This window comes from Trichosurus vulpecula, chromosome 4 (genome assembly GCF_011100635.1).
Source record: "Trichosurus vulpecula isolate mTriVul1 chromosome 4, mTriVul1.pri, whole genome shotgun sequence".
In the NCBI taxonomy this organism is placed as follows: Eukaryota; Metazoa; Chordata; class Mammalia; order Diprotodontia; family Phalangeridae; genus Trichosurus; species Trichosurus vulpecula.
In genome coordinates, this window is record NC_050576.1 from 349,263,370 (window position 1) to 349,289,113 (window position 25,744).

Here is a 25,744-nt window from a genome sequence, read left to right on the forward strand (position 1 = left end):
CAGAGTTGAAAACATTTTCACTTTAATACTGAAAAAATATGCCATTATAAAATCCTCGGATAGAATTAGTAAGTTTCACGTGCTTCCTCGATTCTGTTTTTTTTCTCCTTAATAGTAAGATTTACACCAGCACAGAATTGCTACCATTAAGATTGCAGCCTAAGCACTAGAGTGACATTAATTGGTCATGCTTAACTGCCTCGGAATTATTTTTTTTGAATGTTTACACTGATACCATAATAGAAATCAAAGGTACTAATTTTACATTCAAATGGAAGGCATTATTGGATACTTATAGAAAAATAACAAAAAAAAAATACCAAAGTAACCCCGGAAAACCTCTCCAAAGAAAGTAAAATTTTAAACTCATAAAATGAACTGATGACTATCCATGCAAATGTCTTAAATAAAATCTTTACATTTTTTCACAGTAAATGTACCTCTCCGTACTGCCTATCATCACAAAAAAAATGGCAAAATGGCACTTTTAGATTATACTGTATTTTGTTTATAGAAAGTTTGATACGATGGGACTTATCAGGTAAGAGGGTGGATGGTGTGAATTAGACGCTGTCTCCGGTTGATTGGGAGGGGGAGCGTCCCTGGGGTGCGTTGTATCCATGCGAGCCATGCAGCACTTTTTGTTCGGAATCCGAGTCATTTATTTACATTACATTCATGCCTTCGTGCAACTTCCCTTCCCTGAAGTGTCAGCAGGGAGGCCATCACGTCCCCCTCCTCACGGGGCTAATCCACAGGGGAAAAAATAGATATCTATCTATATATATATAGACGTAGGTATATTTATACATATATAGGACAATAACAATCGCTCGCCCTATAAGAGTTTGGCCAAGTGTGTCGTCTGCCCTCTTTTTAGTCTCCAAGGCTCACTAAGGGCATCGTCAGATATAAGAAGCGCTGCTCCAGCTTGGCTGCCTCTCAAAGGGGGTTTAGAGCTAGCGAGCTGGCTTCGGTTCCCCTAGTTATGCCACAGTCTTCGCACTGTTTGGCTTTCCCAGCAGAGAGGTGAGGAGCCAGAACCCTCTTCTCCTAGAAGAGTTGATTGATTGATTGATTTATGCCAATCACGCTTTGGCGTGGGCGAGCAGACAAAGCACACCGGTCAAGATTTCTTTAACCACTGGGTTGCTAGCTGCGAAACTTGTGGATAAGCGCCCCACCTCCCCTCCCCCACCCTTTGCCCGGGGTTCTTAGTCTGATAGGGAGTGAGAGCCACAGTCATAAACTCTATGGGCTCCATCTGCATTGTAAGGTCCGTTGTGCCAGTAAGAAGAATCACAGACTGTCTGTAAGGAATTGATTTCAGATGCAGATGAGTTGGCATCCCTTCTCTTTGACCGCTTTCGGTTCCTCAGGATAAACACTAGCATGCCAACCACTGTGAAGGCAGAGGTGACGAACACCAGCAGGAGTCCTGGGACCAGCACCGAAATGGAGACCCTGCTGGTCTCTAGGTAGGAATTGGAATGAGTCCCTGTCTCCGCCAACCCAGTGCTGTTTTTACTGTGTGAAGTTAACGTAGGCGAGATCTTTGCATACAGCTGGGGGCACATCACGTCATTGGAGAGAAACATGAAATCTGCTTTGAAGAAGTCTTCCGGGGATTCGCACTTCAGATCACTCATGATCACTTCGGGACCCAGGCGCTCTGCCCATTGTTTGAAAGGCACAATCGTGCAAGAGCACTCCCAGGGGTTGCCATGCAGATCTATCTGTATGATGGAGGTTAACTGATCCAGTACCCCCGCTACTGGGAGGTACAAGAAATAGTTATTGTGGAGACTTAGCTTAGAGAGTGAGACCCCAGCAAACACGTCGACAGGCAGGGATCTCAGCAAGTTGTTGTTGAGAATGAGTATCCTCAGTTTGGGCATAGCATTGAAGGTACCAGGGAGGATGAGCTGGATCTCGTTAAACTCCACATTCAGGTACTCAAGGTTCAGCAGCCCGGTGAATTTCTCTCGGGACAGGGTGTCCAGGTAGTTACTATCCATGTATAGCCATCTTAGGTCCAAAAGGTTCTTGAAGGTGTTGTTCTCCACAGTTGCAATATTATTGTTTCCTAGATCCAACAGATTAAGATTCCGATAATCCAGAAAGTGAGATTTCCTAATAGTGTGGATCTTGTTGTCTCTCAAAAATAGCTCCTGTACGTTGGAGGGCTTGGGCTTTAAGTCAGCCAAACTGCTCACGTTTCGGTCATTGCAATTCACCTTTAGACCCGAATCGGGAATCTGGTCACAGCTGCATATCTCCGGACAAGGCATACTTCTGCCCGGAGGTTTGTTTTTGGCATTGATTGCCGATACCGCCGCAGTAGGTCTGATTTTGATTTGCCAGTTGACTGGAATCTTTGTACCTCCATTTGGAGCAGCCCCTGGAGTGGCAGGATCTTCTTGGCCGTTAATCTTAAAGGGAGTTGGAATGGGGCCAGGAGCACAGGTCTCCTCCTGGGCAGGGGGTGCTGCCAGACTGGAATCCACTCTGTTTTTCAAAGGACATAGATCTTGTTCTGAGGTCTCATTAAGATCTTTGCCCTGCAGTCTAGTGGGGGCTTCGCAGACCACACGTCCAATAAGTGCGTTTTTGGGGATGTTCTCTAGCCATTCCTTCAGAGACAGCAGATCACAAGTGCAGTCCCAGGGGTTATCCTCTAAAAGGATTTCAGCAATGCCTGGGATCTGCTCCAAGACCTCCTCATAAGGCAATGTTTTAAGTCTGTTTCCCCGAAGGTCGAGGTGGGTGATGGGAACATATTGGAACACGTTGGCAGGTAAGGTGCTGATGAGGTTGTCATTTAAAATGAGAACCTCCAGCTTGTTTAAGTCCCGAAATGCTCCCGGGTCAATATCTCGTAATAAATTAAAATCAGCCTGGAGGTATTCCAGATCGTCCAACCCCAGGAAAGTCTGTTCTCGGAAAGATTTAATCTTGTTGTTGTTGATGTGGAGTCTCTTCACCAGCTGCAGCCCCAGAAAAGCCCCCGGAACAATTTCATGCAAGCCGTTGTTTTCCATGTGCAAACTAACCGCATTATAAAAGTTAGCGAACTCATTAGGAAAAAGTCGCGTGAGGGAATTTCCATGCAGAAATAAATGGTAAAACTGGGAAGTCGGGGCAGTGAAATGCTGCAGACTTGTAAAACCCTTTTTCTCACAGTCTACGTGCAGGTCCCCTTCTATCTCGTTGCAAGAACAGATCTTCTCTTTGCAAACGTCCCCTGTAATGTTTCCAGCGGCAAAACAAAGAGACGTCTCTAGCAACAGAATCCAAAGCAGCATTTTTAAACTGAGCAATTCATCCCCGATCTCATCACAAAGTAACAGCAATCATCCTGTTCGCCACAGACACAGTTCAAGTTCATTTACCACTTCAATATCCGAACCCAAGGAAGAAGGAAAAAAAAAGCTTTCTTTTTGGGGGGGGTGGATTCTTTCCTCCCTCCTCCCCCCCCACACTGCAACGGTCCAGACGCCAGTCAATAATTAAATCCACAAACTATCCAGGCACGTAGTGCAAGGCACGCAAAAATAAAAAAAAAAATTAAAAAGTAGAAAAAATCCTCCCTCCCTCCCCTTTGAAACCACCAAAAGAAGTTAAAAAAAATTAAACCCGTAACGTCGAATCTCTGCTAGTTGTCTTCACTAATCTGAATGGTAACAATGATAGGAATTAGAAGCAAGTGCATGTTAGATACACCAGCAGGCTGAGTGCAGCATAGTACAGGCGAACTGCCTGTGCATGGCTATGCCTCGGACTGACCTTGCCTTTTCTGTTACAAAGCAGGGTTTCCGGCTGCTGATGCTGATGCTGAATGCTGTAGCTGCTGCTGCAGCGGCTCCTGCTGCTGTTGCTCTCTGCCTAGGAGTCCCCTCTGGGTGCTGTCCAGTTCCCCTTGGTGCTGAAATCACGCCCCAGCCTAAGGAATAGCTGCCGAGCCAATGGCGCTGCAAAATTTCCGCAATCGCTGCGTTTTGTGGTTGTCCATCCTTCCCCCACTTCTCGTGTTCTGTTCTTTTCTCGGGTTCCCCTCTCTTCTCCCTAACTAGCGCTTCTTTCCCCCTTGTTTTGCTCCTCTTTCTTCTGCTCTTTCTGAATTACTCAGAAGAGGGGGTTGGGGAGAGAAGAAGGGAGAAAGAGCGAGAGTGGGGAGGGGGAAAAGAGAGTTACTAAGAAGCTCTGCTCGTTCCAGCCTGGTGCACTCTGAAAGATCTGACACCCTCTGCTGATCTGCAGTAGCAAAAATCCATCTGCTGAGGGAATGTTGTAGGAAAAAAAAATCAATCTACGTACAGGGCAAGCGTTAAAAATGTTGGCATTAAAGGCTGTCGATCTATATAGACGTTTATCCTAAATGGATTGTTTAGTTCTTTTTTGGATACTGGAAAGTTTACCCTTTCGTTTCTGCCTCCACCCTCCCTATCCCCTAAACTCCCCACCCACTCAACCACCCAAGCTCTGACGTTTGGAAAGGAGTGCTTTTAAAATTTTTATTTCCCAATGGCTTGAATAAAATTAGTGTCAGGGTGTCAAGCGAATAGCAATTTCAGGTAATTATACTGCACGCCATTTTCATGGTTGCTTTAAATGTATTTCTTCCTTTCCTGCAGTAATACAATGTTTAGTGCTATTTTTTGAAGCATTTTCTTTGTAACGTTGAATCATCATGTATTGAGTTATAGATTACAAATACTTACATATATGTATATATGCACAGTAATCTTAGGGTGGGGGAAGGAGGATTTGGCTGCACAATAACTGATTCAGGTTATTAATTGCTTCTACTTTGTAGGGGGTTTCAATGGTTTTGACCATTAATAGCTATTCTTTTCTACTCATATTCTCTTAACGTTCTTTATGAATGTGATTGAAAATGCAATGCGTGTTTACTTATTTGATTATAGACCAAATAGATTGCATTGGGGGGCAGGGAAAGAGGAGAAAGGGGAGGGATCCTAGGATTATTGATGACTTAAAAAAGTTTCTTCATCATTCTGGGGGTTTTCAAATGCTTGCAAGCAAATAACCAGTTGCATCTTAGGTGGTACAGGCAGAAAACCTTATTCTTCTTGTGGTGGTTACAAATGTATTACAGAAACACTGAACTAAGACTACTGAAGAATAAGCTCACTTGGGTCACTTATCTGGGTGCATGCATCCAGAACTGGAACTCTGATTATCCAGTACAAAGAAGTGCCAATTTCATCTAACTGAGCATGTATAATGCCACTTTCAGTGAAGGGTGGACAGGAAAGACTTGAGGGTCCATATGAGAAGTATGGTTTATTGACTTCTCAATTAAAACCTTAAGGAATCTGCAGCCTGGCAATCCACATTATGTCCTTACTTCTTAATGTTTGGAATTCCCCAAAGTTCCCCTCTTCCCCAGTTCTCTTCTGTGATGATAAATTTATGTATAAAAAGAAAGGTAATACACAATTTGTGAGTGATATTGGTAGCATTTTCTGTTTGCTTAAGAGATTACTTTTTCTGGAAAATATGCATTTGAAAAGATTAGAGGGTAAAGGGGTGGGATAAAAAGAAATCTTAATAAGAAACTACTAGTGAAAAGTAAGGAATATCTGCTGCTTAAACAGAATCTTATATTATATGTGCCAAGAAGATAAGATGTATCTATAACAAAAAAAGGAAGACACTATTCTAACTTCAAAATGGGTGACAGAAAGCATAGCACAAAAATTAGAAGTTTTGCTTTCTCTCTCAACCTATATGAGCTTATAAAGCTTAGAATTCAGGATAAATAAGAGAACAATATTTTCTTTCTTGTATCAGTCCTTAATTTGGAAAATCTCAGAGAACATGGACTCCTTAATATAAAAACAACTAAATATGAGGCCCACACTTCTTTTTTGATGAATGAGAGAATTTACTAGAGCTCCTTTTAAGAGATTATATAGAGGAAGATAGAGGAGTATTTCTTTTGCGTGAAACAGTATTAGCAATGCTTTAATCTTAATTGGATAGTATTATTCTACTTGCATAGAGGTGCAACTAGGAATCATATTTTAAAACCTGACTCAAAATGAGATGAGATGATTGAGATTCAATTGGAACGAAAAATCCAGACTTCCATATTTACTTAAATGCTGTGGTTGAGTTGAATTTTTTGTTCCTTTCTTCATATTTATTTCTTCTTGTAATGCCAGGCCTCTGCAAACAAACAGAACTCCAGTAGTTGACCACTATTCACCGGGGGATATATTTTCATAATTAGTTGAGAATATATCAGTTTTCCCAAATACAGATAGCTATTATCCCTGGACTCTTAGGAAAGCATTAAGGCACTGACAAGGAAACAAAAATAGCTAAGCAAGTAATAAAACTATAGAGGTGATTAAAGTTCTGGAAAATAATATCAAAATATGATTTTTAGTAGCAAATATTTAAAATAGGCTCCTTAAAACTGTTAAAATTTAAGTAATTAGTTTCAGACAAATACGAAATATTTAATCCCCTAGATTAAGGAATATAACCACTTCGTGGACATTTTTTTAAAGAGTCAAAAAAAGGCTAAAAATAACACAACAACAATAAATTAGAGATATCTATGTGTAATCTAAACATGTCAGCATACCTTTAGAGAACCCCAATTTTATGTATAGAATACACACACACACACACACACACACACACACACACACACACACACAACACACATATATGTGTGTTGTGTGTGTGTATGTATGTATAACTTAGGCAGACTTCCAGGAGCCAAAATGGCAGAGTAAGCAGTAAATTGCCATAACTCTCCCATATTCACCTCCAAATAAGCATGAAATTACACCCTTAAACGAATCCTGGAACAGCAGAAGCAGCAAAAGGATGGAGTGAAACAATCTTTGAGCCCAAGACACTTGGAAGATTGACAGGAAAGGTCTATCTCACTTGGGTAAAAAGGGAAGAACAGTCCAGGACAGGAAACATCCCAGCAAGCCAGCAGGAAGAGGGGAAAACAGTGGTAGATCTTGAAACTCAGTATAGTGGAGCAGGTAAATGCCAAAACCAGGACCCCCCCACATGCCTCAGCATAGCCAGGGGACCATGCAGACTCCAGCTCTAAGAACCCCCACATTCTAGAGAATAGCCCCTGCCAAAAGTCAGTCTCTAGCAGGCAGACATCCACATGCTTCAGCATAACTCTGGGGAAATGAAGAAACACCCCAATAGTCTCAGGACACCCCAGACACCTCAGCTCAGCACCACATAAGCTACCAGACACTTACAGCCTCCATCAGTGCCAGGCAACAAACATCCTATCTCCTCAGTGCAGCACCAGACACGAGGGTCCCCTAGTGGGCCTCAGGAAAACATCCATGTAACACCAGGTAAACAGTCAGGGCCTGCAGTACCTGGCACAAGAAGCCTGAGACAGTGTCCCTTGCACCCTGGGAGCAAAGTTCAAATTTAAAAGAAAGGAAAAAGGCCAAAAAAGATGAGCAAAAAACAAATTTTTTTAAAAAAATCTGAAAATTAGTATGGCTGAGAGAAGATTAAGACACAAACTCAGAAGAGGATAACAATGTCAAAACACCTATGGACAAAACCCAAAGGAAAAAATGAGAAATGGTCTCAAACCCAGAAAGAAAAAAAAAAACTTATGGAAGAGGTCAAAATGGAACTTAAAATCATGTATAAGAGAGGTAGAAGAAAAATTGAGAAAATAAATAAGAGTGATATAAGAGAAACATGAAAAAAAGTTAACAGCTTAGAAAAAAGAAATTGACTGCTAAAAGAGTATAATTGGCCAAATGGAAAAGGAGATGCAAAAATCCACTGAGGAACACAACTCTTTTAAAATTACAATTGACCAAATAGAAAATTGAGGAAAACAACTATTTAAAAGTTTGAACTGGGAAATTGGAAGATAATGACTCAGAGACATAGGGAATCAATCAAATTCAAAAGAATGAAAAAAAAGAAGAAATTCCTGATGGGAAAAGCAACTGAACTGGAAAATAGATATCATTGGACACGTGAAAACCATAATCAAAAGGAGTACCTGGACAGCATCTTTTAGGAAATTATCAAGGAAAACTACCCTGATATCCTGGAACCAGAGGGCAAAATAGGCATTGAAAGAACCCATCAATCACCTCAGAAAGAGATCCCAAAATAAAAACTACAAAGAACATTATTGACAAATTTCAGAACTATCAGGTCAAGGAAAAAATGCTGCAAGTGGCCAAAACAGCACAATTCAAATACAAGGGAGCCACAAGTATTATACAGGACTTAGCTGCTGCAACATAAAAGATGAGAGGTCATGGAACATGATATTATTGAGGGCAAAGGAACTAGGACTACAACCAAGAATCACTAACAGTGAAATTAAGTATAATACATCAAGGGAAAAAATGATCATTCAATGAAATAGAAGAATTTCAATTTCGTATAAGGAGAAGACCAGAATTAAACCAAAAATTTGATCCCAATATCAAGACCCAAGAGAAGCATGAACAAGTATAAAGGGAAAAGAAAACATAAGCTTCAACAGAGCTAAATTGCATTCCTAAATGGAAAGATGATACTGGTAATTCTAAAAATTGTACCACAAACAGTACAGCTAGAAAGAATATACATAGACAAAGAGTATAGGCATAAATTTGAGGGAATGATGTAAAAATAATTAAAGGATGAGAAAGAGAAGGACACTGGGTGCAGAAAGAAAAGAGAGGTAGAATGGGGTAAATTATTTCACATGAAGAGGGCATAAAAGACATTACAGTAGAGTAGAAGATAGGAGTGTGGTTGACTGGCATTACTTGAATTTGACTCTCATCTGTATTAGATCAAAGAGGGAATAATATACACAATCAATTGAATATAGAAGTTAATCTTACCTGAAAGGAAAGTAGGAGAGAAGGAATTAAGTAAGGCGGGGTGGGGCGTGGGAACTAACAGAACATAGGGCAGGTCAGAGGAGGTGGTAGACAGAAGCAAAACACTATTGAGGAGGAAAAGTGTGAAAGGAGCAAGAAGACAAACAGGAGGAAGAAAATCATGGAGGGAAATATGCAGGTAGTAACCACAACTGTGAATATGAATGGGATGAACTCTCCTATAAAATGGAAGCAGATAGCAGAGTGGATCAAAAACCAGAATCCTACAATATGTTATTTACAAGAAATACATTTGAAACATAGAGACACACACAATAAAGTTAAGGGGCTGGAGCAGAATCTATTATGCTCCAGCTGAAGTAAAAAAAAAAAAGCAGGGGTAGTAATAATGATCTCAGACAAACTTGCTAAACAGTAACATAGCCAATGAAGCAATACCAATACTAAACATATATGCACCAAGGGGTATAGCATCCAGATTCTTTTTTTTGGGGGGGGGGGGTAGGGCAGTTGGATTTAAGTGACTTGCCCAAGGTTGCACAGCTAGTACATGTGTCAAGTGTCTGAGGCCAGATTTGAACTCTGGTCCTCCTGACTCCAGGGCTGGTGCTCTACTCACTATGCCACCTAGTTGCCAAGCATCCAAATTCTTAAAGGAGAAGTTAAGTGAGTGACAGGCATCATGGAATGTAATATACCTAATTTTGATTATATTGAAGCAAAAAACTTTTGTACAAACAAAGTCAATGCAACCAAGATGAGAAGGAAGATAGAAAGCTGGAAAACAATCTTTACAGCAAGTGTCTCTGATAAAGAACTCATTTCTCAAATACATAAAAAACTGAGTCAAATTCATGAGAATAGAAGCCATTCCACAATTGATAAATGGTTAAAGGTTATGAACAGGCAGTTTTCAGATGAAGAAATCAAAGGCATATGAAGACTTGCTATAAATCGCTTTTGATTAGTGAACTCCAGATTAAAACAGCTCTGAGGTACCACCTCACACCTAGTTAATGGGACAGAAAAGGAAAATGATAAATAACGAAGAAAATGTGGGAAAATTAGGACACTAATGCACTATTGGTGGACTTGTGAACAGATTCAACCATTCTGGAGAACAATTTGGAACTATTCTCAGAGGGCAACAAAGCTGTGCATACCCTTTAATTCAATGATACTCCTGTCAGGTCTGTATCCCAAAGAGATCCTAAAAAAAGGGAAAAGACCTACATGTGAATAAAAATTTATAGAAGTCTTTTTGTGGTGGCAAAATATTGCAAATTGAGGGGATGCCCATCAATTGGGGAATGGCTCAACAAGCTGTGGTATATGAACATAATGGAATACAATTATGTAATAAGAAATTATGAACAGGCGGATTTCAGAAAAACCTGGAAAGACTTGCATAAACTGATGCAAGGTGAAATGAGCAGAACCAGGAAACTATTGAACACATTATGAGCAACATTGTGTGGTGCTCAGCTATAAACTACTCAGCTCTTCTCAGCAACACAATGATCCAAGACAAGTACAAAGAACAAAGGAAAATGTTGTCCACATCCAGACAAAGAACTGATAGATTCTGAATGCATATCAAAGCTTATTTTTTCACTTACTTTATTTTTTCCTGTTTTTTTTTACCTTTTGATCTGCTTCTTCTTTCACAACTGTGACAAATATGAAAATATGTTTTAATGATAGCACATATGTAATCTATATCAAATTGCCTACCACTTTCAGAAGAGGGAAAAGGAAGGATGGAGGAGAAAAGTTTGGAACTCAAAATCTTGTAAAAATGCATGTTAAAAATTGTCTTGATGCAATTGGGAAAAAATAAAATACTATTTAAAAAAATCTCCTAGGCAAAATAATCTCCAAATCTAACCTCCTGTCTAGGTAAATGAGATTTCTGGTGAATTACTACCTTTGTGAGTAACCTTGTGAGTCATCTTTAAAAAACCAAAAATATCAATTTCTTTATTAAGTTAATGGAGAAAACTTCAAATATTTCCTGATATGAATTAAACATAAGGAATTATTTAAAGATGGTGGGTGCATAGGCCAACCATCTGGCTACACACCTCTGAACTTGTTCATTGGGGCAGCTACTTGGCAATGAGTAGAGCACTGGCCCTGGAGTCAAGAGGACCTGAGTTCAAATTGAGCCTCAGACACTTGACACGCTTACTAGCTGTGTAACCCTGGGCAAGTCACTTAACCCCAATTGTCTTGCCTTTCCCCCTCCAAGCCTACACCTACAAGCCAGGTACCTTCTTTTCTTTTCTTTTAAATTTATTTATTTAATTTTAGTTTTCAACATTCACTTCTATAAGATTTTGAGTTCCAAATTTTTCCCCATCTCTCCTCTCCCCTCACCCCAAGATGGCATATAATTTGATATAGGATCTGCATATACATTCATATTGAACCTATTTTCAAGTTAGTTGTGTTGTAAAGAAGAATTAGAACCAATGGGAGGAACCATGAGAAAGAAGAAACAAAGAAATAAAAGAGAGAGAGCAAATGATATGCTTCAATCTGCATTCAGACTCCATAATTCTTTTTCTGGATGTGGAAAGCCTTTTCCATCATGAATCCTTTGGAGTTTTCTTATATTCTTGTGTTCGTAAGAAGAGATAAGTCTATCAAAGTTAGTCATCACACATTATTGCTGTTATTGTGTACAATGTTCTCCTGGTTCTGCTCACTTCACACAGCATCAGTTCATTCAAGTCTTTCCAGGTTTTTTTCTGAAATATGCCTATTCATCATTTCTTATAGCACAACAGTATTCCATTACATTCATATACCATGACTTATTCAGCCATTTCCCAACTAATGGACATCTCCTCAATTTCCAATTCTTTGCCACCACAAAAAAGCTGCTATAAATATTTTTGTATATATGGGCCCTTTTCCCTTTTTATGATCACTTTGAGATATAGACCTTACTGGATCAAAGGGTGTGCACATTTTTATAGCCCTTTAGGACTAGCTCTAAATTGTTCCCCTGAATGGTTGGATCAGTTCACAACTCCACCAACAATGCATTAGTATTCCAATTTTCCCACATCTTCTACAGCATTTATCAATTTCCTGTTTTGTCATGTTAGCCAATCTCATATGTGTGATGTGGGACCTCATAATTGTTTTCATTTGCATTTCTGTAATCAGTGGTGATTTACAGCATTTTTATATTAATTTCTTCATCTGAAAACTGCCTGCTCATGTCCTTTGACCATTTATCAATTGGGGAATGATTTGTATTCTTATAAATTTGACTCAGTTCTCTATATATTTTAGAAATGAGGTCTTTATTAGAAACACTGGTTGTAAAAATTCTGTGAAAATCAATGCTGAAAACCAAATATGTTAAATAAATAAATTTAAATTAAAAAAAAATTCTTTCCCAGTTTTCTGCTTTCTTCCTAATCTTGGTTGCATTGGTTTTGTTTGTGCAAAAACTTTTCAATTTAATGTAATCAAAATTGTCCATTTTGCATTTCATAATATTTTTTATCTCTTGTTTTGCCGTAAATTCTCCCATTCTCCATTAGTCTGACATGTAAACTATTCCTTTCTCTCCCAGTTTGCTTATAGGATCAGCCTTTATATCTAAACCACATACCCATTTTGGCTTTATTTTTATATTTGGTGTAAGATGTTGGTCTATGTCTAGTTTTTGCCATACTATTTCCCAGCTTTGAGTGGAATCATCTTTGAGAATTCCTAACTTTATGAATTTGGAAACCAGTCTTCTGGAGGGAGAATATTTACTGAACAATGTGCTTCTTGGAGAAAGAAGATTACCCATCTGACTCCTCTAGCTAGAGGAGATGTGAAGAGAACTCAGGACTTAGGGAAGAAAGGTGATACAACCTTGCCAACCATTGCTATCATTATGAGGGATGTGACCAGTGCAGGTCTAATGACAAGATGCATTTCTTGTTCCCTAAAATATGAAAGTATTCTAAGTAGTGGGAAAAATAGGTTGTTTCAGTGCTTTGGGTATTTTCTGCATATGTTTATGGGATCCCGTGAGTCTTTTGCATTTTTTCTTTTTACTGTGAGGTTTAATAAAGGCAATCCTATATGATGAGTATTTATAAACTTGAGTGCTTCTGTGGGAGATAGGTATCTTGTTACCTATTTTTGGAGAAAATTATTAACAAGCTATACCTAAACTTTATTTGGAGAGTTCCTGGAGTTAACTCCATGTGGAAACAGTGAGCTAAAACAGACAATAATCCCTTGTGATCATCCCCCAAAATTAGACCCTGTCTATATGAACTCAGAGTCTTGGTCAGGTGGTTTCTGGACATAGTTTATTTATTAATTATCATTCTGGATTTCAGAATACTTTTATATATGGTGCATAATACATAGTTGTCCAGACTTTATCTTTAAACATAGATGGAGTTATTTTTTTTAATAAATGAATATTAAACACCATAATGTTCAGAGCAGATAAAAAAGCATATTACTCAATTTTTCCAGCCAGATAATGGAAATGTTTAGATGTTTGGTAGTCTCTGGAAAACTTACTTTCTCTGGAGTTGTGTAATGTACTCATTACATTGTGCTTTAGAAAATATATATATATATATATATATATATATATATATATATATATATATATATATATATATATATATATATGCATATATGTATATATACATACAAACATATATTAAAGTTATATGGTTTCTTTGAATTTTCATAGGTTTGCTATGTTGGTCTATATATTTAATCATCCATATTACAAGGTTATTTATTAGCCAAGCATCTACTGTAAAGCCACTAGATCTTAATTCTGACATGGAGATCAGAACACTTCCAGATACTGCATTTCAGAAAATAAATAGTTCATTTGGATTCTGTTACCTTCTCTTTATGATAACGACCATAAGACAAAAGATAGGAATATAAATAAATTATACTCATGTTTGGAAGGTAAGAGAATTTTGTAATTATATTGGCTTTTTTATCCTTTAAGTATTATTCTAGCAAAAAATATCAAGGTATTTAACACACTAGATGACTAAAAAAAACTTAAAAGAAAGTTATTATTATTTTAATAGGCCTTCCCTTCCCCCTCAACCCTCACCATAAATTGCCTCCCAAACAAAGCTACTTTTTTATCTATGAGAAATGGACTATTCATCAGCCTTCTTCACAATTCCATTAATTGTATTTTATATTATTACAGAGAACAATATTCTGTGATCAATATTTGAAGTTCCTATCAGATCATTTTACAACTATAAATTTGAAAAAAAATTAAATATCTAAAAGGAAAAGCCAATTTTCCTCAGAAGATAACTATTTTGTTGTTCTTATTCTTCCTCTTCTTCCTCCTCCTCCTCTTCACCATCATCATTGTTTAACTGGAATTACTATCATAAATGGATAAAGATTATTTATAATGAATATATTAATAGTTAACAATGTAAATGGGCACCTCGTGGTCTTAGAAATGAGCTGTTTTTTCTCATATCAGGTAATCGTCAAGCATTTACTAACTGATTTCGTGTGCCGGGTAATTATATTCTAAACATTAGACACACAACTTTGTTTACATATTTAATTTGTAGTATTAGCAACATCAAGGCCCAGTATGTCATTTAGGAAGATATATGTTGATGTTGCTGTTCTCCTTTTTATAGAATATATGCTAAATAAAATGCAGAAAAGAAAAATCCTTATTGATAGTAAGAACCTAAAAATGTTTCTCATTGTAATTTAAAAAGTATTAACCAAATTAAAGAGCTCAAAATCTTACAATTCCTCCTTTAAGAAACACATAGCAATATTAAATATGGATGTAATCCTGTGCTATATTTGGTCTTGTGTCTTGGGTTTGAGAAAAGAGCTGGGTCCAGTGATTCACAAGAAATTGGAAATCTGGTAAAAACATGAAATTTATTATTGTGTCATACAGCAAGCTGGCAGAAAAAGCATATACACAAACTATATGACAAGACAGATAGACATATGCTCCACAGATGCAAAGAAACTCAGCCAGCTAAAGGGAGACCTATAGAGCGGCAAAAGACTGTGATCTGAGCATGGAAGTTTTCTATTTTAAAAACGGATGTGGTTGAGAATAAATTATGTCCCAGGTTGGAAGGAATATTCCTAATCAGACCCAGATGTAGTAGAGAAATTCTCCAAGTCACATATCTATACCAGTCTCAGGTTGGGAAGTATATCCTTATTGGAAATTGCGCAAAGATTTGAGTTGGCAAAGGGGGGCCTTAGGTATAGTTGTGGCTATCTTTTATACAGTCAGCCAGGAGTCCCATCCAGTCAGGAGCTGCAGTCTTTTAATTGCTTCATACAGGGCTAGAATGGGTCAAAACAATGGAAAAGTACAAAAGTACAAAAAAGGTACAAGTTCTATCATTGCTTACATGTATTATGGGCATTAGGAAGACTCAGCATAAGTGACTCCATACTGGAGTGCTATCATTTATAACTACAACATCAAACAATGTATTTCAAAAATCACAATTATTGTATCATCTTCAATTAAGAAAATAGCCCAGTTTGTGATTCATTTTTAAGATATATATTCTGGAAAAGAACTACATATTGACAATGATCTAGTCCCATAACTGAATAAGACAAAGAGATTATGTACTTTCAGTTATGTTTAAGAAAATTGTTCAGTTCTTTCTATGATCTCAAACTACATAGTGTTATAAAGGCCCTCTTTTAATCATCAATACTATCCTATTAATGGTACATATTTGCTAATAGTGGGATGCAGGAATCCTTAAAGAACTAAGATTACATGATAGTAAAATATGTTAATTTAATTTAAATATATATATTTAAATTATATATATATATATGTTCATATGTATTTAACTTAAATTCACATTTTTCACTAACAGATAGATGGATATGTCTATCTATCCATATATATATATATATGTGTGTGTGTGTGTGTGTGTGTGTGTGTGTGTGTATAATCTCTTCTTCTACAGATTGGTGAAGCCCATTCAATATTGCCTATCCATAGTCATATAATTTAATGAAGAGATAAGGATTTGTAATTAGTACATCAATAATTTATAATGTAAATAGATTCTTTTAGTACCCTAAAAGAGATTTTTAATAATTTAAAAATCTTATAAAAGAAAGCCTTTTTTAATTTACATAAACATCTTAACAGTGACACGTTTCAGAGTTACATTCAAACACACACACGTACACACACAGACTTGAATATGTCTTAATAACAGAAAGGGGGTTCTTTGGATGGGGGAAGGTAAGAAACCTAAGCATGTAAAGCCTCATCAACAGTAGACTGGGTCACTTAATGGTAACTTTTTTATGAAATAATGAAAGATACAAAATATATCCTTAGTCCTCTTTGTGCTTCTCTGTTTCTGTAGACATGGTAGCAACATGACTAGAAAAGGGACAGAGTCACGGTTTTTAGTCCAAATATATATTTAATTCTTCTATTGACTTTCTAAATGTGATATCCTGGTCCAATGTCCAGCTAATAAATATACTGCTGTGGTAGCTGATTTCCATCAGTCTTAATGTTATTGCTAAAACCAAAACCAGAGGAAAGAAGCAAGTTGCTTCTAAATGGAAGAATGGCTCACAAAAACTTCTTCTTAGAATAAAAGGAAGGAGTTAGGGGAATAGAGTTTTATCATATCTCCAAAGGCAAAAGGAAACATCTTTTTTGGGAATATTTGATCACATATGCCTAAACATAATGAAAGACATGCAATTAGTCTTATTTCCACAATATTTTATTTAAAAAGAGTGTTTTCCCTCTTTCATTTATGTAACAATTTAGTCCAAAAGTCTAACATCAAAGAAGTTGATGTGTTTTAAAGTGCAAAAAATAGAAATCCTCATAACTGGAAGATAGTTAAGGTTGAACTAATTTCTAAGTTTAAGTCAAGTCAAGACTATTAGATATTTGTTGACCAGTGTTAGAAACATAATGAATGGCCAATAAATAGCTGCATCTTTCCAATAGTTTTAAAAGTGTAAAAGAAACCTCTTATCCTCAAGGACTTAAAATCTAGCTAGGAAAATTCACACTCTTAAATATACAATATTATATTGTTAATTATTTGATTTTAAAATTCTAATTGTTTAAGGAAAAATTGGTATGGTTGTGTATAGGCTCAATATGATTTCCAGGTTATTTGCATAGATATGGTTCTATGTTAATCTATTATCTGTTTATATGTAAGTGTAAGGGGGCTTATCTGTACATGTATAGATCAAACATGGAGCCGTGTTGTATCTGCTACCAAGCAGTGGAGGTAGCCTCCTTTGAATTGTAGTTGAAACAGCCTGCTTCCTTAAAACTGGCCAGGCTGGGACAATTGTTCTTTCTAGTTAATGAATTTTTTTCCTGCAAGCTCCTTCCTGCTGTGTCTAGAAGGTGAAGATCACAGTTCATCTAGAGCATAGGCACGAACTGAACCAGAGTGAGGGGAAGAAATTCCTTCCTTGTTCTCCCTGTCTTTTACCCTGGTATATTGTTAATGTATTTTTTATTTGAAGACCTTTGCCACCTATTAATAGGCCCATATGCCCTGCTTAAGTCACATGAAAGCCTAAGTTACATGAAGCCCGTGGTGGGAGGAGCTTGCTGAATGAGTGGAACAGGAGGGCATGGAGTAGAAAGAGCAGGTAGAGATGGAAGGTTGTGATGCCCTCTGACCCTGAAGAACTGTACATATACTCTGAGGTTAGAATTTTGCTTTGGGGCTCACTCATGGGAAGAATGTTTGTGTGATGTATCCAGATAAGTCTCTGGGAAGTTGTAAGGACACCCCTGCCTTTGAAAAACCCAGATGTTGGTGCTTCTGTCTCTGGTGACTGTTTGTATTGTTTTTGGTGCAACAGTTGGAAGCCTGTCTGTTGATTCATGTTAATTTCTGTTTGTAATTCCTGGTGACTATGCGTGTGAAGTTCAGAGTGATTACTTTTTCCCTTAAACTAAGTGAATGATATACGTATGTTTGATTAAAGTAAGATTGTAAACTCATTTAAGTTGCTTTCCTTTAGAACAGTAGATCAAAGAACCTGTGCTAGCAGCCTTCCTGTGAGCTGGTGTTGTTGGTCTTACAACCCCACAGCAGCTGCTAGTAACATTGGTGTTACACCTGGGTCTGATAAATGGACTTGCAGTATTTGTTTCTGTTTTGTCACATTCAATTTATCATAAATATAGAAATTCACTCAGGGGAATATTTCCACGTTTTTGATTGTACTTTTAAGGTAAATATTTCTTTGTAAAAGCTAATCTAACTGCTAGGGGTCAAATGGGAAAGTAGTGCAAAGGACCACCTCCCCTCTCCCCACACACATACTATACCTGGGGAAATGCCATTGGTAGAGATTGGACCCTTTTACACAAAGCCTTGATATTCCCACCCCAGAAACCTGGGGTGGGGGAGTGAAATGTAACATATGTGACACATATGACCTTCAGACAATTGGGGCCAAAGTAATTAGCTTTACAGAAATAATGTCATGTATACATTAAGTAATTATGTATTTTTATCTTTTTGCCTATTAGGTAGTGAACTATGGCTAAATTTTCTAATACACTTTGATGCTTGATGATGATAATGGTAGGGAAAGTGTTATTTTCCAAAACAAAATGTGAATTTGGTTCAGATGTGGTAAGTTATTTACATGGCATCTGATATTTTATGCTACCTAGCATTGCGGGGCTTTGAAATAATTCTAAGAAACCTATTCGGGCCCTAAACACAATTTTGAATTAGGCTAAGTTGTTGGTTTTCTTTTTTTCTCCTCTTTCTCTACTCCTTTCCTGCTTTCTACACTTCCTCTTGGCCCAACATTTTTGGCAATGCTTGGTGCTAACACATCTTTGACCTTAAGTCAAAACTTAGTAGCTTTTCATCTTATTCCCTCAGTGTTCAGCTTTGCAAAATGTGAACAGTATCATTCTTATAACTCTGTGTGAATTGGAAAAAAAGGGTTGGATTTGGAGTCAGGGGACCTGAGTCTGAATACTGACTCTGCTGGCATTCACACTGCCCTAGTAGAATGATTCTGTGCTAATGACAATGTCTCTGTGCCTTATTTCGTGCAACTATAAAATTAGATAGTTGGGTCAATGTCTTTCATAAAAGTTTCTTTCATTTTAAATGCATGATCTTGTGACTCAATCATATTTAACCTGCTGTCATATCTAACTTGGAGCTATCAAATCCAGTTACAGAGAAATAATTCCCTTCTCCAAAAAATCCTATAAATATATTTCACATACATTAGATGTTCACTAAATATGTTATGTGTACATAAATTCATTCTTCCCAGCTTCTTGTTCTTGTGTTTTCATCTTTAAAATTCTTTGATTCTATGATATTTTAAATCCTGGCCATATATACATGTGTATATATGTGTGTGTGTGTGTGTATATATATATATATATATATATATATATATATACAGTAGAACCTCATTTTACAAATTAAATTCATTCCGAGATTCTGCTCATCATGCTATTTATTCATATTACAAAGTGAATTTTCCCATAGGAAAAGAATGTAAAGTCAGATTATGGGTACCACATCCCCAAAATATTCATATGAAAATGATTATTTATAATTTTAAGTAAATTTTTTGTCCCTAATGCACCTGCAACACAATAGCAATGATTAGTACAGAACACAAACCAAAAATAAAACAAATCAACTTGAACTTTACCTTTGAGAAGAGTCATTGCTGGCATGAGGGAGATGAGAGGGATGAGGAGGAGGAGGAAGGGTTATTGCTTGGAAGTAGAATCTCCTTCCATGAGAACACCAGGGAATTCAATGTAGAGAATGTTCTCTCTTACGCCACTTTCAATAAAAGTAAAACTTACACTACTACCTTCACTTTTTTTTCATTTTGTAGAATCACTTTCAGGTTTTGACTCACTGATTTTTTTTTTCTTTATGTTCTCTTCTGACTAGGAATCTATCGATGTTTGTTTTTGACATTTTTTCAGAATGGCATGGAAATGTGACATTGCATGATCTTTAAAAATATTCGTGGCTCTCATCGCTACAGCCCTATTTGGCTGATGTTTTTCAACAATATTTTGCACTTTTCCCCACATCTGATAAAGCTCCCTAATCTCACTTGACGTGAGGGATTCCTCCAACCTCTCAACCTCCTCCTCAAATGAGATATCCTCCACAACCTCTCGCTGTTGCTCCTCATGCAGATCCATCAGTTCACCTGTTGTCAGCTCCTGGCTATGTTTCTCCACCAGCCCTTGATTGTCTTCAGCATCCACCTCCAGTCCCTTCACGAAGGGTCAATGTCGAATGATGATGATTAGACAGTATACCGACCTGAGGTTTCTTTGTTTGTTATATGAAAGCAAAGCAAAACAAAACAGAACAAAATAAACATTGCCCTAGTTGAGTGTCATCCCTTCGCAAGCCATTCAAGTCCAAACATGATGTTTGTACTGCAAATTTTTGTTTGTCCTGCAAGACAAATTTTGCGAAACATTTTTCCTTGTCCGGTGATGCATACGTAAACCAGGTTACTTGTAAACCGAGGTTCTACTATATATGTGTGCGTGTGCGTATATGTATGAATATGCCCTTGACCCCTACCTTCTATCCTATTATTTAATCCCCAACATTTCAAAAATCTAGTTTAAGCCTAGTCCCAAGCCCTACCAAGTATCATGGAAAATTTAGCAGTCTTGAGTTTTGTGCACAGTGCCTGGCCCATAGTAGGTGCTTAGATGCTAGTTAACTGACTGCCAAAAAAATGAAAAAAAAAAGTTTGGTAAACACCATTGTAAATACTTTCTATTATACAGTAACTTTTCAGTGTGCAAAATCACTTCATCATTAATCTATCTTAATTTTGTTTTTCATATTTTACTTTTTCTCATGGTCAAGCTACCCACACATGTGTGTATGTATGTAGAATCAATTTTCAGTATTACTTATTATAATGACTCATCAAAGAAAAGGAAAGTCAGGATCCCATATCCTGCCACTGATTTTATTTGACCTCAGTCTGATTTAATGCATGTTGATAAATCACGTTTTTTGTATGTATATCATGTAGTTACGGTAATATATTTATTAATATGAACATATGCCTTACAAATTTGTGAGAAATATGCAGGTCATAGGAATTAATCTTAGTGACCAACTTCCCTGAGTGATTGACTTTAATTTCTAAATTAAAACAGGAAGAACATAAATAAAAACATAAATATGGGAGTTGCAGTGATGCATAAAAATGTGGCAGTTTCATTCTTCTCAAGTTTATTGTGATATTTGAGAGGTTACCATCATCGAAATGTTTTTCATTGTAGTTTTGAATTTGAAACCTGTTGTTTTCTAACTTCTTAGAAATATTGCCCCCACTGCAATCTATAAACATATTGATATAAACAGAAAATATTGTAACACTGTGTTTGTTTTGCATCTTGCAAATCTAAAGGAAAATTACTGTTTTAAAAATAAGTAATATTGATAACTTGTTTGAACTTTTCATTTGATTTCTGCTAAATATGTTAGTATTAAGAATATCATTTAAGTGGCTTACCTGGAGTTTTTTTCCCTAAGAATTGAGTTTAACAGATAAACAATTTAAGAAATCCCATCTTCCAATAACCATGTAGCACAGTTGATAAAAACAAAATGCTAATGATCTCAGGTCCCCAAATAAGTGCAATTTCTGAGACTAGATATAGCTAACTGTCTTTCAGCCACCTTGAATGCATGATGTTAACCCCCAGGGGAACTAGTTGAGATAGGTAGCATGTGGTAGAAGTAATCCATCACCATTGCCACACCTCAAAGGGGCTCAGTGGGGCATATTTCTTTGTTTTAACTTCGAAGTTTCGCCCCCACCCCAATCAGCATTTCAGGAATATATGATTTAATTTCTGTGATTGCTCTTTATCAACAGAGATTTCAATTACAACATGACCCAGGACGATTTAATGAATAACACGCAGAATCGATCACTCAGTAGATCAGGCAATCAATGCTGTTATCACATAGACAAGCCCATGATGATGAGGCTACCTGTATTCAGTCAATAGGCTGGTCCTCAATCAATAGACATACAGGCCATCCTAGGGTCTCTACTTGATTTTTTGCCTGTTGGTAAGGATTTATGCTGACTTTTATCAGCAACCCTCTGACTACTGTCACTTCTAATATGGAGATGTCTCTGGACTCCAGCACTTATTACAGACAGAAATGAAGGGACACAGACTTCCCTATTCTGTGACAAATGTGCCTTGGAGAAAATCCTGATTTCTGGATTATCAAAAAAAAAGTATGGAAAATAATTTAAAATTTGTGTCAGGTTGTTCACAGTGCCCTGGTGTTGGCATGCTTTTTAAGAGGACTGAAGTGTACAGTAATCTTAAAAATAAAAGTTGTCAGAACTGCTTTTCAGACTTAAAATATGGCTTACCTAGTCTGTAATGCAGCACTATCCTTTAAAAATGACATACACAAAGGATACGAACAGGCAATTTTCAGATGAAGAAATTAGAACTATTTGTAGCCACATGAAAAAAATGCTCTAAATCACTATTGATTAGAGAATTGCAAATGAAAACAACTCTGAGGTACCACCTCACACCTACCAGAATATGAGAGAAAAGGAAAATGATAAATGTTGGAGAAGATGCAGGAAAATTGGAACACTAATATTGTTGGTGGAATTGTGAACTGATGAAGCCATTAATGGAGAACAATTTGGAACTATGCCCAAAGGGCTATGAAAGTGTGTATATCCTTTGATCCAACAATACCATTACTAGGATTGTATCCAAAAGAGATCATAAAAAAGGGGAAAGGACCTACATGTACAAAATTATTTATAGTGGGGCTTTTTGTGATGGCAAAGAAGTGGAAACTGAGGGGATGACTATCAATTGGGGAATGGCTGAACAAGTTGTAATAGATGAATGTAATGAAATACTATTGTGCTATAAGAAATGATGATCAAGAGGGTTTCAGGAAAAAAAACCATGGAAAGACTTGAATGAACTGATGCTGAATGAAATGAGCTGAATCAGGAGAACATTGTACACAGTAACAGCAACATTGTGTGATGACAAATTTTGATAGACTTAACTTCTCAAAATGCAATGGTCTAAGATAATTCCAAGAGTCATGATGGAAAATGTTGTCCACATCCAGAGAAATAACTATAGAGTCTAAATGCAGATTGAAGCATTCTATATACTAACATATTTTATATATGTTAGTATAACTAATAAATTTACTAATATATAGATTATATATATAACTAATTTATTTACTAACATTTTATTTTCACTTTTTGTTTTTTTGTTCTTTCTCATGTTTTTTTCTTTTGTTCTCATTTTTCTTTCACAACATGAGTAATGTGAAAATATGTATAATATGTTCGTACCTGCATAACCTATATCAGATTGTTTGCTGTCTTGAGGAAGCGGAAGAGAACAGAAGTGGGGAGAAATATTTGGAGCTCAAAATCTACAAAAAGGAATGTTGAAAACTTTCTTTACACTTAATTGGAAAAAATAAAATATTATTAAGTATGAAAAAAGAATGACATGCCTAAGTCTCATGTGAACAAAGAATATTGCATTAAGAATGTTGAGTGAAAGATTTCTAACTCTGATGGAACTTGGTCAGTTGATGTTCTTGGGAAGGCTATAGCTACCAGTAAAATGATACCCAAATTGGCTTGGACCACCCCTTACTACAAATGGAATTGGTCTCACATTTGTTCTTTCTAGGTGAAAGGAGACTGCAAAAGAGGATAAGAGGGTTCATAGAAATATGAGAAATCTACATACATGATGATCAAAACATCCAAGATCGCTATTATGGTATTAATGATCCTGTGGTAGGTAGACTTCTAAAATGGTCTTCAACAATGCCTTATGTTGGTAGCCTGGGAAATTCAATCACTGAGATCGACCTCAGAAATCAGTTTTACCAGTTTGGTGAGATCTGAATGTCAACAGTTGAACAGAGACAGTGGTGTGTTTTCATCCAGTTTGCAAGCTGAAGAGATGGCTGCTGAGAAATCCTTCAACAAACTGAGTGTGAATGGGTTAAAAGTTAATGTGAAATGTAGAAGATCTCAGGTTGCTAGAAGAAAGCAAAAGGAAAAAGAATGAACCACAGACTTTGGAGTTAAACTGGCACCTGTCCAGGACTTCTTGGAGCTCTTCCTTCAGCAGCTGAAGTACTCTCTGCAAATTTTTTAAAGCTCCTTCCCAGTGGTCCTCTTACAGTGGTTAATATTTTCCTGCCCCCCCCCCCCCCCGCTCCTGGTATTACACCTCCACTCCACAACAGGCCTTGGACCACACATGTTCCACACAATGAGACCATCATCTCCCATCACATGAGCTCCAGGATCCATCCAACTATCCTCAGGACCCCCCAGAGGATGGAGGCTCATGAAAGAAAGCACAGCAGTCTCTTGCATCCTGTTTAGAGTGGTCGGCATATGAGTAGGAAAGGTGCTTTAGAAATGTAATAAATGAATCTTATAGTATTTTTTTCCTTTGTAAGCGCCAATGGTGGCATATAACTTGCTAAGATATGGGCAGAGAGCTGAATCTGAGTTCTTAAATAGTGAGTAGGTGGAGGAGTCCTATTAAACTGATATGAACAAATCTGGTCACTAGTGCAGAAATGTTCTTTGCTTCTTAACCATACAGGAAAAAAGAGGGTCATGGTGAGTTTGGAGCTTCTGGGAATTTTTAGGAGAGTTGTAGTGTACGGGCTGAAGGAAGAAAAGCACCTCTGGTGTGAGGACTTGCTGAGCAATTTTCAGGGCTGCTTATCCACCTTTGGGGTTCACCTTCATCCAACTCTCACCTGTGGCTCCAAGAAGCTGTAACACGCTCAGCATCCACACCCCAGTAAACTGTGTCAGCAGATGGGCTAAACCAAGTTAAGGGTAACCAATAATCCTCAAACCTGTTGCAAAGTTAGGGGGATGTCTATCCCAAGCATGTGGAGACGTTCCCTGGGGAAATGGGCAGATGAGAAAAGTTTGTTCCAACAGCCATGTAGGAGGCTGAAAGCAGACACTGTGGAGTGTTTAGAGCTCTGTCAGGCATCAAAAATACCAATGTCATTCAATGAATCCTGAGCCATCCAGACTTGTCTTGACTTTTTTCTTCCATTAGACTTCAATGAATCAGGAAGGGAGAATGAGGCTAATGACTTTGCCCAGCTCAGCCTCATTTAAATCCAATTCATATGCAAGCAAACATCTCTGCTGATGTCATTAATCCTCTGAAAATGAAAGATGAACAACAACAAGGAGAGTTGTAACTCTAATTGTATATGCTTCTTTATGTGTTTGGGATTTGACAGACTTTGACCCCAGGGTAAACAAATGTCTGACAATATTTTTATATAATTCTTTTGCCAGTACCAGTAATTAGGGGTAGTCATTAAGTATTATTTCCCTATTACCTAAGGCTGAACTTTGAAAATCAAGCACCCTATAGACTTTTTTCTTCTCCTATTCTCTTCTTGCTAAACTAACGTGTGCCAATTTAAAAAAAAATAAACTTCTATTCAGTTTTACAAAAGTTCCTGCTTATATTCTTCCTCCCAAAGTAACTGATCTCTCAAAAACAAACAAACAAAACAGACTGTGGGTCCTACATTACAAGCTCATGCCTCTTGGCATGAGAGAAGTATTAATGCTTCTAACTATTAAATGTACAAATCTTTTATTTTGTTTGTATAGCCAAGCTGTGACTTACAGAAGAGTCTTGGTTTCACTTGTGCCTTCGTGTGTTTGTATCTAATTTTCTGCTGCTACATACATTGCTTTGCTGT

General features: G+C 37.2%; 1 protein-coding gene and 1 pseudogene across 1 annotated transcript; one reads left to right on the forward strand and one right to left on the reverse strand.

The window, feature by feature from the left end:
- On the reverse strand, nt 1–4,477 carry SLITRK1 (SLIT and NTRK like family member 1). Its single transcript, XM_036753335.1, has one exon. The coding sequence runs from the start codon at nt 3,303–3,305 to the stop codon at nt 1,215–1,217; it is 2,091 nt and encodes a 696-aa protein (XP_036609230.1). The 5' UTR covers nt 3,306–4,477; the 3' UTR covers nt 1–1,214.
- Nucleotides 3,966–24,380, forward strand: LOC118847227 (annotated as a pseudogene).
- The last annotated feature ends 1,364 nt before the right edge of the window (nt 24,381–25,744 follow it).